The sequence below is a fragment of the Chroicocephalus ridibundus genome, chromosome 1 (assembly GCF_963924245.1).
Source record: "Chroicocephalus ridibundus chromosome 1, bChrRid1.1, whole genome shotgun sequence".
Classification (NCBI taxonomy): domain Eukaryota; kingdom Metazoa; phylum Chordata; class Aves; order Charadriiformes; family Laridae; genus Chroicocephalus; species Chroicocephalus ridibundus.
The window spans coordinates 165099002-165118088 of NC_086284.1; the positions used below are offsets into that span (position 1 = coordinate 165099002).

The 19087-nt window shown below is 39.2% G+C and overlaps 1 protein-coding gene across 17 annotated transcripts in view; it reads left to right on the forward strand.

Moving 5' to 3' along the window:
* The window catches only part of TNRC6B (trinucleotide repeat containing adaptor 6B), a 133671-nt gene that overhangs the window by 108976 nt on the left and 5608 nt on the right, over positions 1-19087 (forward strand). For 15 of the 17 annotated variants that reach the window (XM_063322487.1, XM_063322498.1, XM_063322489.1 and 12 more), the window contains 10 exons: positions 149-194; positions 5493-5641; positions 9257-9382; positions 10433-10564; positions 11100-11198; positions 11423-11597; positions 11979-12113; positions 12323-12499; positions 17129-17275; positions 17535-17630. In XM_063322487.1, the coding sequence (XP_063178557.1) occupies positions 149-194; positions 5493-5641; positions 9257-9382; positions 10433-10564; positions 11100-11198; positions 11423-11597; positions 11979-12113; positions 12323-12499; positions 17129-17275; positions 17535-17630 (1282 nt within the window). Of the gene's footprint in view, positions 1-148; positions 195-5492; positions 5642-6812; positions 6984-9256; positions 9383-10432; positions 10565-11099; positions 11199-11422; positions 11598-11978; positions 12114-12322; positions 12500-17128; positions 17276-17534; positions 17631-19087 lie in introns of all 17 variants that reach the window. The other 2 variants (XM_063322497.1, XM_063322484.1) reach the window with 2 other exon arrangements.

Genomic DNA, 19087 nt, shown 5'->3' on the forward strand with positions numbered 1-19087 from the left:
GTGTTTGATTTTAGTTTAAAATAAAACTTTCATTGGCACAAGCATATCCTTCCTTCATTCCACCTTTAACCATCAAGGGCTGCTTTCTGAAACATTCCTCAGTATTTTGTAGAAGTTAGAACTGAATTCTTAATTATTTTTTTTACAGAGTCAAACTGAGGACATTCCAGGCAGTAAGATGGACTTGTCTGTAGGTGCGTATAATTTAATTTAAATGCATTTGAAATATGAGATCATGTGTAGTATTTTTGTGTGGATGACATACTGTGCTTTGGAAAGGTTTGATCCTTACTCTTTAGCACTCCTCATAACAGAAGGATAGAGTTATAGCATCTTTGCTGTAGGCTGAATAGTTACGCAGCTGATGCTAGTATGCAAGATTGGGTTGTATACCTGTACAGAACGGAGCTATAACTTTGAAAAGGAGCATCCAGTCTTAAGACTGTTTGATCCGTGTAGTTTGTATCCGTTGTTATTGTTTCAAAAAAGTGAAGATCCCTTTTCATTTGGTGGAAGAGGAGGACTGTTTTAGCTCTTGGCAGTAGGACCATCCCGCTTACCACAGCTCCCTGGAGGTGATGTGAGGGAAAAGACTTTCTTCTGTCCTGGATTTCTTCAATTGCTTGCCTCAGGCTATTACAAGTTATTGCTCAGTAGAACTAGATTTTTCACTCTTGATAGCCTCAGCGTAAATACTACACAGCTAAAGTGGGATGGACTGTGGGGAAAACACTACCCTAATTGAGAGTTGGAATTGACTGCTTGGATTAATCCCATTTAATCAGCTTTGAATTTGCCATGACTTTCTTCTTTGGCAACCTAAGTAGTGAACTCTCACAGAAATTTGTTTTGATCTTGAAATCAGGTTCAGTTTTGCATTCTGTTCCTCTCCAAATTGTCTCTGAACATTCACTATCGTGGAATTGTGGAGCTTCTGGTAGCAGTGGAAAACTAGATAGTGCAAGTTCAAACCTTGCAGATGCAAGCAGTGCAAATGCTCGTTCTTGATTTGAACAGTAGATTTTTAGGGACTACAGGAGGCAGTTCTTGTGAAACTGGCCATTGTGCTGTAATTGCAGTTCCTGTGCTATTCTGATTCTGCCATACCTCTTCTGTGTCTTTCTAGTATTGTTGCCCAAATTATTCCAATATTATGCCTTGCAAGAAGTCTGCTCTGATATTGACCCTCTCTGCACCAGTATCGTCACCAGCTTCAGTACTTCTTACCTGCCACTCTCGTAGCATTGTGTGTGATGCTGTAGTCAGGATTTTCCCAACCAGAAAACTTCTTTTTATTGGGAGTATTTGTTAATCTTTGTTGGTACCAAAGGTAGAGTTGTGGTAGTCAAAACTTAGTTGTGTCTACTAGGAATTACAGATTTGGTATTCCAATGCAGTCCGAATAGTTGCAGCATCTCTCAGCTTAGCATTCATTACATCTTAAAATGTGTATAACACTTCATAGAGGATTAAGTAGTTCATTTTTTCCCAAAATTGCTTTCTTCCTCTGAATATTTAAGGATACCAATAAGAGATGTTAAAACATGCATTTATATAGCACAAAGTAGTTTTGGGGAAGGTAACAGAATTTTTCGATTTCTCCATTTCGGCCTCATACAGCCTCTCTAGAATTCAGGCTATGATTGATTGTATCATGCTTTTCTAAAGATCTTCTAGAAGGAGGTAAGTCACCTTCTTGGATGTTCAGTTTTCATCTGCTTCCAGATGCTGCTGCTAATGAACAGATCTAAGAATATACAAATGAAGAGGATGATAGCCTGGATTATGCTGATTATAGCTCTCAGTTCTTTATCTCCAAACTAAGCTTTTGGATCCTTTAGAATTTTCTGCTCTCAAGGACCTTAAGGCCCTTCAGGCCTTCTGAGGAAAGATGGCTGATGCTCAGAATATCCTGTGAAATGGTGCAGAAAGGTTACATACTTGGTCTTGATATGTTACACTTCTTTAAGTTCAATATGTCCATTAATGGTGGCATGCTTGATCCTAGGTAGAGGCATTTATTATAGTTTGTGTTCCGTTTCAAAGACTAAAAATGCTACAGATCTTCCTGAAGCTTTTCTGTTGCTTCTCTGCTTAGCAGTTTTGCTCGTTGCTTGTGGAAAACTATAAGCTGTTTTGCTTAGCCTATGTCTACTTGTAAACTTTAACAGTTGGACTTAGGAGGTAGGCTTGTTCTTCAACTGGTTTTCAGTCAGGATTACAACATAACAGGTTTTCCTAACTAGATAACTCCCAGAATGATATTTTCCCAGTTTATGTATAAAAGCACGTTGATCTCAGTTAAATCTGTGCTTGGAGACCACACATATCAAAGAAAACTTTGGCTATGGTCAGAGCTCCTTCGCTCTGGTCATCATGCATTGTAAAATATGTCCAGTTGTCAGTAAGTAATTCTTACTACGTTGGTCTTGGTCTCTCTGTTGGAAAAATGTGTTGCTTTTATTACAAGGTGCTGGAGTGGTGCTTCTATTTACTGATCAAGACAGAAGAGACATGGCTCAATAGCATGCTTGAAGATCTACTTCCTTTTTTTTTCTCTATCAAATCCCTTCAAAGGGTAACTTCTTTTACTAGGATGCAACTTTTTTCCATTGAAAACTCTCCTAGTATGTAAGTCCTGAGGCATGAAATTTGCTACAGTAAGCAGCTTGTCAAAACCACTTAATATTTTATCTTTTCCTTCCCTCTCTTTGACAACCAACTTTGTCTTTTTTTTTTTTTTTCTTCTTTTTAGATGTATTAGTTGCAACCCCTGCAGATCTCTGAATTCTCAAATCACCTGTAAAGACTGGGGAATTAATTGTCATTTCTATTGATTCAAATACAATTCATGCAGCTGTCTTGTAAATACGTTACAAAGCCGTAACCTGATTTAGCATTCAGGTGCAACACCTCGATATCTAAGTGCATGTGCTTGCTCAGTAGGCTTGGACGATGTAAATTTATGGCAAAGGTGTAAAGCCAGTATCGTTAAAATATTCTTGGTCAAACAGAAAACATGTTTCAAATGTGGGGTTTTTTCCATTTGGTTTACCCCACTTGATGTATTTTCACCACATTGAGTCTTCTATTTGCAAATGTTTTAGGTAACTTTGCTCAACAACAGTTTCTGTCTCCTGTCTCCCAGTACCAGATCACTTTACATAATTTTGTTTGTATAGAATTCTTCTTCTTTTAAGCTGTGTGCACGTGGTGAGGGATATCTAATTAACGGTGTCTTTTTCCTCACTAAGGCACGATTGTCATCTTCCAAGCTCTGGTTTCATTTTGCATTTTTCACAGTGTTTGTCGCAGCTGTTAATAGTGGGGGAAAAATCCAAGAACTGATGGAACGTCTTCTTTTAAGAAGATGGTTGGACTTTTTACCTGTTCTATGTTTCTGCATGTAGAGGATTTGGGGCTTCGTATTTATTCATGTACAAGTATTCTTGCATACTGTAGACGGTAAAATTCAAACTTTGCAGATTTTAATAGTCATCTTATACTACGTAAGGTAAAGCTAGTTTTCAGCCACCTGCATTATTTATAGTTTTTGTTGGCAAGTGCAAAAAACACACGGCCGGTTTCAAGGTTGCGTCAGAATTTTGTATGGATGGGATAAACGAATGCTATCATATCTCTTAGCAAGGCCTTGTTTATATTGAAGTTTAAGTAGCTGCCTCAACTCTTAAGTGGCATGCATATCTATGCTTGAAGCCTTTAGAGGTGCTTGACCTGTTATTTAACAAGCCATTTTACAAGGCATCATTCAGTAATGTTTGAGGAGTCGATTGGATCATCAGGATAACTGAAGAGACAAAAGGGTGTTTCTGCAACTTAGTCATCTTCTGTTGGCACTGACCCGCTTTCATTTCACATAGTGATGAAATTCTGTCTTGCTTTCAGTTTCTTTTCAAGCAACTAACGGACAGGGCTTCCTGTCTAGAGTTAAAGCACACAAGCCTTTTGGGTAGTGCGTTGCTGGCATTGCGTGTAGTGGTTAGATGAAGGTATTGACAGGATTGAGATGTATGTGACATTTTATGGGACTGCTTTTGAAGAGGTAGTTCTAGCTTTTTAGAATATGTTAGAAAGGGATGAGCTCATCCAGGTCAGCGCATAACTCCAGTTACAAGCCAAGATACGTAAGTGATTTGGTAAGTATTTTTGTGATAAACGATGTTGAAGGCATCTGAAAGGATGAAGCTGGATCAACTTCGAAAGCTGTGCCAGCAAGAAAACCCCATGTAATTAGTGGTTGATTTCATCGGTTCTTGGCAGTAACATACCTATGAATATTAATAGTTTGTGACTGGACATTAAGAAGAGATCCTGGCTTTGAGAAGCTTTTTTGAGGAACCGGTGTTTTGAAGGTATCGGAGTTACTAGCTGTCTGTTCTGTTTGACGAAGACTTAGCATTTTGCCAGTAGTAGGATAAGATATCTATCACCACCTTCCTTTGGAAGAGTCATAGATTTTGGTTAACTGTGGTGACACGTTTTTTTTAATGATTCTTGGAAAGGCCATCTGTGCTACTAAACAAGATTATTTAAAACTAAAAATACCAGTAAAGCTCATTTCTAGCATGTTGGCCATATTTTAAAACTAAGATGCTTTCCATCTACTTCAGCATAACAATATGCATCTGATACCATAAAGGTGCCAAACATGGGAAAAAAAAATGGTTTCTTGGCAGCAGTTAAGTATGTAAAGTAGAAAACTTCCTTCCATCAGCACTTGGCTGATGAGAAGCTTGTAGGGAAAGATGATGTCTCGTTCACTGTGTATGTTACAGTTTGATCATCTGTTATTAACATGTCTTCCTTGTGTTCCTCCAGATTATTCATTAAACAGTGGCAGGAGACTGTAGGAGATGTTTGAAAAGTGTCTCTCTTACTGGTTGGGTAATCACTGCATACAGGCTGAGGGAGTTTGCTTGCCTGTCTGGAAGTTACGCTATACCAGATGATCTGTGGTGTTCAAGAGTTAAATTTGCGTGACTGTAGAAGAGTTGTGATCAAATTATGTGCATGGTTTTGCAGTTTGAGAAATTCTTTCTCAGTGCCAAACCCAGTAAAGGCTAAGTAGAATATATGGAGAACTTAAATAGTGGTGTCTCTATAGATACTGAATACCAATAAATAACAGTGTGAGTTTTGGAAGACATTGAGAATTATGTTGAATGAATATCTTTAGTTGAACTAGGCTGCTGTAGAAATTAATATATCCGTACATAAATTGTGAGAAACACTTCACATTAAACTCTCTAAACTTAAACTGTTTTGTTCAGTCTTAGAAATGAAACTTCCTACTTTAATTTTACAAAACTTCTACTAGCAACTGTAGCTATGCTAAATTGTAAGACAGATCTTAATTTATACCCTGATTCTTAGAGGTGCTTTCTTTGGCTGTGAACCTGCTGTCATGAAACGTGGTAGAGATTATTGGTGCTAATTTCATCGCCTTTTTTTTTTTTTTTTTTTTTACACAGGTGGTCTCCCAGATAAGAAGTTTGAAGTAGATAAACGAGCCATGAATCTCGGGGATTTTAATGACATGATGAGAAAGGATCGATCTGGGTTCCGTCCACCTAATTCCAAAGACATGGGAACCACAGATAGTGGGCCTTATTTTGAGAAGGTGAGAGAAATATGTTAAGATAAATTAATATCAGCCTCTGTGTTCAAGGTCCCAGTTTTTACCCTACTCTTCTGAAAGTGCTAAAAATTCGGTAACCTTGGACAAACTCAATAATAAAAGATGTGGGGGAATTACGTTTGTAGAATGAATGTGATATAAAACAGGTGTCAGATGTGCATAGACAAACTAAATTATCTGGGGAGAATTAGGCTTTTTATTCTAGAACAGACTGCTCTTAATTTGGATAGAAAGAAATTCCTTTGTTTTTCTTGGAAGGATAAACTACTGGTAGCAACGAAATTCATTATAGGTTTCATCACAATGATTCTTTTGGCTACTGACTACAATCATCTACTGTAAAAAAAAAAAAAAATGGTTTAGATCTAAGTAAACATAAGTAATCACAGTCTTCCAAATTTTTTCTGCTTTCATGTCTGTCATTTATTGGAAACACCCTTTCTAAATTCCACAACCCCTTATGCTGTATGTCCGTGTACTGTAAGCTTCTGTATGACATCTGTTTCTCTGTGGCATCTGTTGTATGTTATGGTAGCGTTTCTTTCATATTCTTGCCTATTTTAAATAGAAGCTTTCACTGTTATTATCAAACATTAATTGCTTCACATTATTAATTGGACAGCGTCCAGTGCTCTAGAGTTGTTTTTTTAATACAGTTTTAAGTTTATCACATGTAAACTGCAAAAGAAATCTGGTTTAAAAATTCTGAAGGTGTGTTACTGTCAATGAATTTAACTCCTCCATTTTAGTATAACAGGCCAAAAACCAGTTTTGTCAACTCCCTCTGGTGGCCTAATTAATAAATACCACTAGCAGAGCTAATCCATTCCTAACAAAGTATGTTCGTAGGTGTGTGCTAACATTAGGAATTCATTCAAGATTTGTTTCTGTAGTGGTAATAGCCACTGTCAGAAAAGAACTTCATTTGAGTTCAAGATGTATTTTTAAAAGAAACCTTTAGGAATTTATTGATTATCTCCTTGGACCAAAATCTTAATTGTCAAGTGATCATTTGAGTCAGAAATTTTGTCCTTGTAACTGCTATTACAAATTAACTTTGCTTCTTCCTAGTCACTCACCGTCCCTCTTTCTCTCCTCTTGCGTTCTGTTGCTTCACTAACCAACTGCTGCTGTTGGCTAACTGCTGCTTCAGCTGACTTTGCCTTTCTCCAATCAAGATGGGTGCCTTGGGGATGAGGCTCCCTGCTCTCCCTTCTCCCCTTCTCCCAGCTACAAGCTGTCTCCCTCTGGTTCCACACTATCCAACGTCGGCCTTGGGGCAATCGGCTCAGGGCTCAGTCCCCAAAACTTCGCTGCTAGACAAGTAAGCAGGCCACCTTATAAGATGCGTTGTTATAAGGCTGCAACCTGGGCTTAATCCTGGTTAGTTGGTTGCTTGCATTTGTTTTCCTACTAAATAAATTAATATCGTTAATGGAAATTTCAGCTATATTAGGCCATTGAGAATCAATCCACTTTGATTCCTATCATCAAAATGTATTCCATCTGTTTTTGTTGGCCTCTTACTTCCTGAATCACAGTGCAGCAGCAGATAGATGTGCTTTTCAGAAGTCATGAAGTTAGTGGCAACCTTTCTATTTTAATTGCTGTTTTAAAACGCGGTTAGAGGCTACTGATTTGCCACACACACCATCCCACCTCTCCCTGACACTGAATTTTTCCAGACAGACCTGATGACCTTGTGTGTAGAAATGTGCCTTTAAAAAATTGCAGTCATTTTGCATTGTGCCTCTTCCCTTCTCCTTTCCCCGCAGCCCAAAGAAAGGATTGATTTAGTAGCCTTGAAAAACTCTTGAAGTAGCAATATTTTTTTTTCCCTGTATATGCGGTAATGGTAGGGAAGAAATGAAATGGGTAACTGCAGTTTGGAAGAATTTCTGGCTATTATGTTTTGCGTTACGCTAGAAGAAAATGTTGCAAGAATACTAGGACATGAAAGAATAGAACTGAAGTATTGCAACTGGACTAGCTTATGTAGTAACATGCCTAACATGATGGTGTTTCTTTGTGTTGTCTTTCTGTTTCTATGTGACACAATCAGTGTTGAACATCAGATTAAGTCCAAAATTTGCAGGCATGTTCTTTGATTTGGTGTGCAGAACTCTGAGCTCCAGGGAGGGCTGAAAGTGTAGCTGCAGCTTCAAACCTCTCAAAAATTTTAATGTGTAGTTGACGCCAGTCAGTTCTTTCCAGAATAAAAACTCTTTTGTCTCTTGGGGGTTTTTGTTTATCCTGCTATGTGCATAGTATGACATCTTGAGTTGCTTCTGAAAGAGAATATACAATTAAGGAGGTGAAATGTGATGCAGGTGAATGAGACAATCCAAAATGTTGCCAGTATAGAAGTAGGATGGGAGACTTCTCTTTTAGCACAAGGATAGTGGAGGATGCGTGCTATTGTGGGAGAAGGGAGGCAAAGTTTATGAAATCCTGGTGTATTTATAAGGGAAGGAAAGGTTTTGGAGAAGGCCTCACAATCTCAGTTTGGAAGAATGATGAATTCCTGTTGGGTACAGCAGCGCTGGCATGGAGAAGGAGAACAGAGACTGATGGCTGAGGGATGGAGAACGTACTGTTTAGAACCACAGGTATCTGAGGATCATAGGCAGCCTGATATACAGCAGAAGGTAGGAAGTTCTGAGGGTCTTGAAAATGAAAGGACAGAATCATGGCATGTTAAGGACTTTCTGGAGCTTCAGCTTTTAAAAGCAACAGCATGGAAATGTTAGTGTAGGAGACTGTCCATAACATTTCCTGTGGCTTTTGTTGAAAGATGTTACAAATAAAGGCAGTCTGCTCAGAGGCTGAAATAGAGAAGCATAATCAGAGTTTTCTTTGGTCTTTTTCATGCAGTAGGGTTTATTATTACAGAAGTTGCTTATAAAACAGTAAATACTTCTCATTTAAAAAAGACTCAAAATAAACAGCAAGTATTCTAGTGTTAGAAAATAAATCACTGGGAGAAAAAAAAACACAAACATTTTTTCTCACTTGAAAATTTTCCTGCTCTTCACTTCAGCAGGGGGAAAAAAATGAGAAGAAAAACATCCCAATCCAGAGTGCTGAAATTTTCACATCAGAAGGAAAATTTTTAATTTTTTGAATTCTAATTTCAGTTAGTGAAAGGCCTGCAGAGGATGTAATAGGCCTGTAAGTGATATCTCAACAACCTACTCGGAAAAAGTACCTCACTTTTCTAAAATGATGGCCCAAAATTCATGTAGATATGGTCTTGCCATACTTCTAAGCCAATGGAATGTTTCCTTGAGCGTGTTGTTTGTACTTCAGGTTTCCATTTCCCAACATGGGAAGTGCAAAATATAAAACATTAGCTTTGGTATATGCTTTGAAATGAGTGGATAAACATGACTCTTCAACGTAGAGGAGAAAGAGCCTGCATCTCAACAATGTAGTACAGCAGGCAGAATATTACTGATTTGCAGCAAACATCTCAGTAATTCTAAGGGTAGTCTGTTTAAGTCAGTACTTGCCTCACTGTTACTGATATGTAGTTAATAGCATAGAGATCCATTATCCTGAAAGATTCATCTTCTCACTACTGCTTTAATTTTATAGGGTGGCAATCATGGTTTGTTTGGAAACAGCACAGCACAATCGAGGGGCATGCACACACCAGTGCAGCCACTAAATCCTTCCCCCAATATCCGGGCGCAAGTGCCTCCCCAATTTCTTTCTCCCCAGGTAAGGAATTTATAGTAACTGGTTACTTGTAAAAAGTATAGCTACAGCCTTCAGAGCACATCATTGAAGTTACTTATACATCTATCCTAGTCTTGACTTGATGTTAAGAAATTGAAAACTTAGGTAAGATAAAAAATTAAAATTCGTAGTTGAAAGTGCTTAAAACTGAGTGCAGAAGGATTAGCCTTCTTCCTTATTTCAAGGCAGTTGGTGATTAATGCTTGCTACCAGTATTTTTAAACCTCAAAAGTGGATTCGGGAATCCTGTGTCTTACATAGGCTTTTGCAAAGTATTTTAAAAACAATAAAAAAAAGTGAAAGCTGAAAGTTTTTTCTCAAGTGTGACAGGTTGCTTAATTTTTTTCAAGCAGTCTTGTCTTGTGCTTCCTGCCCCTGAAAGAGAGGCCTGATGAAGGGCTACACATTGCGTTTACATTGCAGAGCTCTAAGACCTCAGGGTCTCCAAATGCACAAGTTTGCCTTTTGCTTTGGACTTGGTGAAGGCTTTTGGAGATTCTCTTGAATTCTACTGGTGTAACTCTCAAATAATGCAGGGAGAAATGGGGGGATTCTTCTCCACCTACTCCTGTCTTTTACTATAGCTTATTCAGCATACAAAGAGATTAACTCTTTCTGTGAGGCACTGTTTCTTTGCTCCAGTGACTGCCTGAATGCCTTTCTTTTCCTTTGTCAAGAAGTACGTTTTTAATGTGATAATGCAGTACTGTGATTACTGGTTAGCTGCATATATATCAGCATTTTAATTTAGTGTTGTCTCTAGCAACCGATCGGTTGGGGGAGGAACCTTTGTGTGTGTGTCCGCATCTGCACATGTAATACTGTATATTGTCAATCAAGTGAGGTATTCACTCTGCTCAAGTCATAGATTGTGCATGTTTAAATGTGATATGTTAATAAATCTGTAATGTCTTTCCCAGAACACCATTTAAGATCGGTGTTGTACCTATTCCTTTATAGAAATACTTCTATTTCATCATCTTTTCTCATAGCAGTGCATTTCTTGAGGATATGTAACTGGTTTCCATGCAGGTTTCAGCCTCCATGCTCAAACAGTTTCCCAACAGTGGCTTGAATCCTGGTCTTTTCAATATGGGCCCCCAGCTTTCTCCACAACAGATTGCCATGCTGAGCCAGCTTCCACAGATTCCCCAGTTTCAATTAGTAAGTAGCTTGTAATCTTGTGGGACAGACTGTTTACAAATTGTCTGCTGAAAGAGTTTTTATGTTTGTTCCAATTCTGTTTTGTTCCACTGATCTTGTGTTATTTTTGTACAAATATTCCCTATTCGTTTTAAAGGAAAATACAGCCCTGCTAGAGGGCAGCTGCAGATAAATTAGACAGGCCTGTGTAATTATTGTGAATGTTGCGGTGGGCTAGTAATGATTCTAAGCAATGTTTGTGTAGGCAGAGCAGTTGTTTGTTGATTTTTTTAATGAAGTTTTCTTCAGACTTGTAGTCATAGTGATGGTAATAAAGTAGGTGGTAGTAATACTGTTGCATGATGTTAAATTAGAAACAAGTGAAGGATATAGTGTTCTTCTAATGCATTCATTGTCATTTTATTTGAGTGTGTGGAAAGAGAAGCAGTTTACCTAAGTTCTGAGCAAAGCATTTGCTAGTGACTAGCTCCTGGCAATTATATTTTGCTTGATGAGCTCTGTATTTTCACTCTTCCCACCCCCACTTATCTTGTAGGCATGTCAGCTCCTCCTTCAGCAGCAGCAGCAGCAGCAGCAGCTGTTACAAAGCCAGAGGAAGTTATCTCAAGCTGTGCGACAACAGCAGGAGCAACAGGTGTGGCACTGTTTTTGTCAATCACATGAAGTATAAAGCGTGCTGGGAAGGTCTGCAGCAAAGGCGGTGCTGGCTTTAGTAATGTCTGTCATCTGCTCTCTTCAGATTGCACTTTTCAGAGAGCAAGGTTCTTTGGACCTGTTTCAAGTCACTGTTTCTTCATGTTTGGAGTTCTGTGTTACAGTATAGGATGTATCATCCCCATTTTTTTCTTCCATTTGCAGATTGCTCGTATGGTGAGTGCCCTCCAGCAGCAGCAGCAGAGGCAGCCTGGCATGAAGCATTCACCGTCCCACCCTGTTGGGCCTAAGCCACATTTAGACAGCATGGTACCCAATCCTTTGAATGTGGGTCTCTCAGATTTACAGACCAAAGGGCAAATACCTGGATACGGTTCAGGTAAGTGCTCTGTGGAAAGAGATTTGGTGCTTTGCCTGTAGTTACCATATTAATATGGTAATTGCATTACAATATTAGCCAGTTATGTTTGGGTCCAGAAATAAGTAATTTATGTTTAAGCACTAGAGCAAAGGTAACAAGTGTCAACTCTTGATCAAATTGCATTATTTTCACTACATGGGAAGACGATAAATGTAATAACAAAACGTATTTTAGTGGCATACTGACCTAACAAGCTTATTCGAAAGTTGCCTTTTGAGCATTTCATTGCTACTGTTGATTTTTTGTTTACCTTTCTTATGATAACAGTGACTTCCAATTTGAAGATATTTAAACCAAAAAGAGCAAATGACAATGGAGTTCTGTTTGTTTGTTTCACAGGCTTTGGCTCAAGTGGCATGGATTATGGCATGGTGGGAGGGAAAGAGGCTGGAACAGAATCCCGCTTTAAGCAGTGGACTATGATGGAAGGGCTGCCCTCTGTGGCTTCACAAGATGCCAATATGCACAAAAATGGTGAGAAAGGGACTGTCTATTTCAGAAATGTCTTAACAGTATCATCTTGCCAGAGGTGAAATAACTCAGATAAGATTATGGTTTAAGTTAGTGAATGTCTTGCCTCATCAGTATGCATCTTAAATATATATTTATTTATTTATTAGTATACCATACTTATAAAGATCCCAACCTTTCCTGAGCGTAAATGTATCTTTTTAATGCTTCAGGTGCAATAGTGCCCCCTGGAAAGACTCGCGGAGGATCGCCCTACAACCAGTTTGACATAATTCAGGGCGACCCACTAGGTGGCCATGCAGGCCCTGCTGGTGATAGTTGGTTACCTGCCAAATCTCCACCAACGAACAAGATTGGAAGCAAATCCAGCAACGCCAGCTGGCCTCCAGGTATTACGCAGGGACCGGGGTTATGTCCTAGCTTTAGAGTAGATGTGCTGGGACCTTTCCTTATTATGCTTTTTAAATAACTACTCTAAGGAAAATATTTGCTTGGCCTATCTCACTTGTTTAAACTTCTTCCACATAAAATTAGAACATAACTACTGCTGAATTGCCTGAATAGTATTTGGTTTTTGTTAGGTGAACTCTTACCTTCTATAACTTGGTGGCTTTACACTTATAGAAATTTCCATGAGAACACTTGTTCATAAAATACACAATTCCAGTTCCCTCCTTTTGTATTGATTCCTTATTTGCATTGTGTTACGCTGACACGGGGTGTAAACGTTGTGATTGATAGCATGGAATCAGAAGGCAAAAGATGTGAAAGCTTGGTTTTTGTGATGGTGGGAACAGGATTTTCTTGTCGAGACCTTTTGTATTTTATCTAGCATGAGCTTTTCTTCTGGCAATTGTTTACAAATATGATCCAACGCAGACCACGAGGTTTCTTTTGCCAGCGGTATTGGTACAGTATGTATACAATGTGTGTGCTACACTGTTGTGGTTCACCTTTGCTCATGCCGTGTAAAGGATAGAAGAGTGTTGCCTTGTTTCAGTACTGCTCAGCAATCTTGTGGCTTGAGTAGAAGTTCCTTGGTTTTGGCAGTAGCACGTTCTTGAAGTCTTCTAGAGTTTCACTGGCAGAATTTTATCTTTCCACTAGAAAACTCAAGTATCTAGGAAAAATACATCTGTATTTGAACAAACACATAATTTTGTATATAAATCCTTTGTTTAACACAAAGCGGTGTCCTTGAAGTTGTACAGATTAATCACCAGTGCTGTTCAGCATATACTGTATGCTGTGATTTTTTTCTGCCTGGAAGACTCTTACATTCCAGGAAAACATTCCTAACTGCGACTCTTCTGCTCTGTATCCCTTCAAGCACAAAAAAAGTAAAGGTGCAGGTACATCTCTTGGGTAAACCAGTAGCACAGACCTTGCATCAGAAAGCCTAGGAATCTGTGTGACACATACAACTGCAGAAAACCTACAAAAAGTAGTTAAAGCTTTTTATGTGGGAACCCCTCAGTGGCTAACTCTGGCAAGAAAATGTGTTCTGATGAGCTAACAGAGTTAAAGAATTAGTTATCTCAAGAACCTCAGCACACCCAAAACACTGCATACCACCGACTGCTCTCTGTAGAGGTGTATTTGCGTTACATTTCTGTCAGCTTGGTTGTTAAGTACTAAGCCTCATGAGCTGGAGTTACTGTTCCTAATGCCAGAAGCCCCCAAAATTTAATTTTTTTCAGGACCTCTCTTGTAGACTCATTGTTGCTGAACTTGTTTCTTTAGTCAGCATTCCCCTATATAATACTGAGAAACACGGTACTACTTGGAATGTTAGGAGAGGGATGTGAGGATCAGCTCTGTCATAGCTCCAGGTTTTGGAGCAGCCACTGGCTCTGGCAAGATTCTTGGTACCAGAAGGCTGTTACAGAGAAGCTGAATAGCTACTCTTTGCCCCTCATTGATATCATAGAGCTTCCTTAATGATATCTGCAGGCCCACTATCAGTGATAAGTAAAATTTTGCTGTTGCTGACTGCCTCACCACCATGAGAGGATAGGTGGAGTTCACACATCCAGAACGTAAACTCACACTGGGATCATCAGTACCATCCCTAATTTCTTGCATAAATGAGTAGCGCATGACTGTGATTGCACATGTCATGTAACAGATCATGGGTTCTGGCATGTGGCTTTTATGCAATTATTGCTGTATTGGTAGCCCTCTCTTAGGAGGTCCATAGACTATTGGGACAAGTGTTACTGTCCCATAGCCATCAGCCACTTAAGCTGTCTCATAACCTCTCTAGCTTACTGGCTTCCTTGAGAAGGAAAACTTAGCTGAAATCATGATCCACCTTATTAACACCCCTGATGAAGAATAAAGACCCAAAATGACTTTACAGTGTAGGTCCTTTTTCTCTGCAAGCATGTAGATGAGGCCCACTGTCAGTTCCTGCCGTGGAGATAACAATTTTTGTTCCTAGTGTTGGAAAATAAGTTGTTAACAAAAATGAGTTCACAAGAGAAAACCTCTTGAAATGGGCGCGTTTTTCCTTTGAATGAATACAGTGGTCACTCAGCATTCACCCTGACTACAGCTTTCACGTTTTCCTCCTAAATGCCATCTGCTGCAGAAATTCTGCCGTTCAAGGGAGCAGTATTGTTCAGCACAAAGATAAATGAAGTGGTGCCCAATCAAACTGATATCACAGCTGGAGGTGAGAGCAAGTTTTGCTGCATTGGTGAGAACTGTATCTTTTGGTTATGTCACACAGACTTGCATACCTAGGTGATACTAGACTAATTTCCCATTCCAGAGCAGTTCAGTCATACGCTGTAGTCAGACTGGCCTGGATGTGTCTGTCATGGTTTTCCTAATAATCTTATGTTTGAACTTTTTGGGCGGACCACTGAAATATCAGTGGAGAAATGCACTTTGTGTTTTCTTTACTATCTGGAAATAAAAGAGCATATCTGTAGGGAAAGTTGGTGATTATGCATGAGAATAACCGTCAGTCCCAAAGGATAGTTTGGAAATTTGTCAGAATGCTGAAGTTCAAGGAAAACTCTTCTTCAGACCAGGATTACATTGATGAGTGAATGTGTTTATATACTGTAGGCCTGATCTTTGGAGTCTTGTTTGGATATTCCTCAATTTTTTGATGAGAGCTTACTATGGACTTAATTTTCAGTCTCACCAGATCTCAGAAATCTTTACAAAGGCAAGACTTGGACTAATGCTTTTTTTTCCCCCACTTTTTTGCCAACAAATTCTAATTTCCAGGTCTTAACCTGTGTTCATGGGTTCTTCATCTCAGAACAGAGAAGATCTTTTACTAGACGCAAGAGCCGCGTTACTTGTTCCATAAGCTTAAGGTGGTCCTACTTGTCAGAGAAATGCAGTATTTTGGCAGTAGCTGAGCAGATTCCTTCCTTCATGCAGTGCTGATTGCTCGTACTGTTAGAACTGTTGATACCTGGTGTCCTAGATTATTTTGTTGAGTTACTAAAGATTGAGAGATGTGACTGAGGCTCACAAAATCATGAAGGCAGTGAGCAAGATAAATGCAGAATTTTAATTCTGTGAATCCTGCCATACTAGAACCATGGTGCAAATGCTGGACTTAGGATGATATAAATTTTACATAGATGAGACCTTCTTTTTCTTTCTTTTTTTTTTTTCCATTGGGAGTGGTGAACTTCTGGAATGTGTTGCCTTTAGAGCTTCTGGAGACAGATGGTACTAGCCGGTTGAAACAGTGATTGGATAAACTGGTGTAAAAACAGTTTCACAAGGAGGTGCTAGCAGATAGAGGGTATTTCTGACATCCTAGATAGAAGAATTATGGATGCTGGGAGAGTGTGAGGGCAGTAGCCTACACATAGTGGACAGGTTTGTGTTCTGTCCCAAATGCTGTCTCTTCTACAACTCTTAGCAGAGTAGTGGGCTAGATGGGCCACAGTACTGACCCAGTGGGGCATTTCTTATGTCTTCTCTGAGATTCTCCTGCCTGTGCATTATCACAATCTAATACTGCCCTTGCTGTACCAATTGTTTGAACAAGTAGTATCACATTTTCATCTGTATTTGTCTGTGAAAGTCATAATCTTGTCTATGCTTCTTCATTACAAAGGTGACTGAAATGAACCCTTCTATGCCAGAGTCACCCTACATGGTTTCATTCCACAGAGCACATCCTGTATCCCACTTCTAATCGTGGATTTTTAATTACACTCAAATATTCTGTCACTAAATATTTCAAAACTTCAGATGGGGAATAAAGGTGTCATTCCATATCCTGGACTTGTATCTGCAAGGGATGAATCTGCCACTTTGGCACTCTTTTCATGCTTCTCCCAATTGTCGCATAGTATCTGAAGCTTCTTTACTTGTTTTTGTGTTTGGCAGTTTTACTTTCTTACCACTGCTTCCAAAATTGACCACAGCATTTTATTAATTGAACATCTACTCAGAGAAGGAACCAAGTTACTGATCTTTCTTACTGGAGTTTTTGTGTGTTCATACTTCATATAACTCATCCTCTTGTCTTAAAAATCTGGCATGCCTGGAGCTATAGTTGAAAGGAAACTAAAGCATGATAAGTATATTCCATCTCATTGTGAAGCATGAAGAAGGTCAATGAGTATAGACATGGCTTTTACCACAAGGCATCTCACCTTAGTATTACTCAGTATTGATGGGTAATTGTATAAAGTGGGTGTGTACCTACAGTGTAAAGCATCAAGTGTTGTGTTTACAAACTCTTAAGGTAGGTAGCCTTTCCCTGAGAAAGGCTTCTGCACACACAAAATACGTGTGCAGAATGTAATCTTACAGCTAATCTTTTTTGTAGCATAGACTTGTATACAAGACACTAGAGATAGTGCCATGGAATATTGAAAAAAGAACGTGAAACAGATTTTAATTCAGACAAGTCTGATTTTTCTGAGGAACAGTGTAGAAGACGATCATTTACCCTCTTAAATATCTTCAACAGTCACTTGCAGTAAATGGCATTGCTCTGTTTGCATCTAATTCCTTTTTCCCTCCTGTCCCAGAGTTCCAACCAGGAGTGCCATGGAAAGGTATACAAAACATTGACCCTGAATCTGACCCCTATGTGACCCCTGGAAGTGTGCTGGGGGGGACAGCCACATCTCCCATTGTAGATACTGACCACCAACTTCTGCGGGACAACACCACAGGTAAAACAGTGAACAACTGGTATGCAGTTATTTAAATCATTCTGATATTTGAGAATATTCTGATGTTCGTGTTGTAACAGGGTAACAGTCTGTTGCATTTAACTAAGAAGGAAGCCTTTGTGCCTTTGCACTGTGGTTGTGTATCACATGAAAGCTTGGCATTGGTATAAATCGTGGCTCTCCTGAGGTTTAACAGTATTACAGAGACTCTCTGAAATCGGCCTACTCTTCTCTTTCTCTCTCCTTTTCCCTTTGATAGGGTCTAATTCTTCCCTCAACACCTCGCTGCCTTCACCTGGTGCCTGGCCCTACAGTGCCTCTGACAATTCCTTCACCAACGTTCATAGCACTTCAGGTATGCAGGCTCCAAAACTTACTTGGACAAAGCATTTTCCATTTATTCGCTTAGTTCCTCATGCTTGTTCCACTTCGAATATTTGGTCTTTCAGTAATTTCTGAGGAAGCTTGGAAATCAAGATGTGAGTGGCTGATCACATAGTTTCTTCCAGATGCTAAAATACTCTGTTGTGGTTGCTTTAAAAAATAGTCTTAAGATCCTCTGCCCTTCTTCCAACCCCAATACAAAATTCTTAGTTATGCAAGTTAAAGAACAGGGTGGCAGTGAAATGCAGATGAAAAAGGGGGGGGGGGGGGGGGCGGAAAACAACCACCATCCACATACGTGCATAATCTGTTGGCATGTGTAAGGGGTTGGGGGACTGTCATAATTTTTTTAACTTACCTGCCCCTGTATGTATTAGTTAAGGAATTAGAGTAATAAGGTGAGTGATTTTACTCATTTTAACTTTAGAATACCGGAGCGTTATGAAGGGAACATTTTTGCTTCACACTTCATAGCACTCACCATTCCCTGAAGCCTGAAGAGAGAGAGGGCTTTTAGTCCTCTGGCTTTTAGTGGTTGGTCTGTAAATAGTAATTTAGATATCTGCCTCAGATCCTTGGTAAGAAGATCTCCAAAGCTTTCTTGTGAAAAATGGTGTCTGCACACACGTCTGAGTAGGATGCTGGAAATACTTGCTCCAGACAAACCACTTGGATTTTGAACTTCTTACAAATGCCAGAGTTTTCTTTTGAGACATCATTGTCTTGACAACTACGTAAAACTGAAGAACTGTGTGTAAATAACAGAAGTGACAAACATAGCTGAGAGCTGCATCTGGACCAAACTTTATGGGGTTTGCATCTTACTGCACAAAAGCTGTGTTTGTATGTTCTCTCAGCATCTTCACAAAATGTGTTGAAAATGCAATTTAGCCCTCGAGAAAAACAGCGTTCCTGCTGCCAGTTTGTGGGGTGACTTTAGTTTGAAGCAATACCTGTGTATGCCACATTCCAATGACATAAAAGATTTCTCTTTCATAGCCTGGGGAAAGGAACGGCGTGTATCAGCTTCTTACTTGTGCTTAAGTTTTGTCTAGCACATAAGAAAGACCCAAGAGATAAAAAATGATTGAAGTCATAGTTGAATTGAGGAAACTAGATCACTGCCTGGCACACATACATCTTCTGCTCATATTGTTAAACTACACACGAGCATTTTACAGCCGTAAAGCGGGTCATCTGAATTTAGGATTTAGAATTCACATATCTGTAAAACAGTGTAGTGAAAGCAGTTTTTTAGGCACTTTCATATACTTTCGTAGGTCAGTGCTTGAAACCTGCTTGCTATTGACAGTTACTCTGTCGTGGAAATATACTGATCCAACTGTAAAATGAAGCATGCTTTTATTTTCTTGAAAGCTTCATGGTCTTGATTCCCAAATGTATTGTTTTTTGACACCCTGGCATATT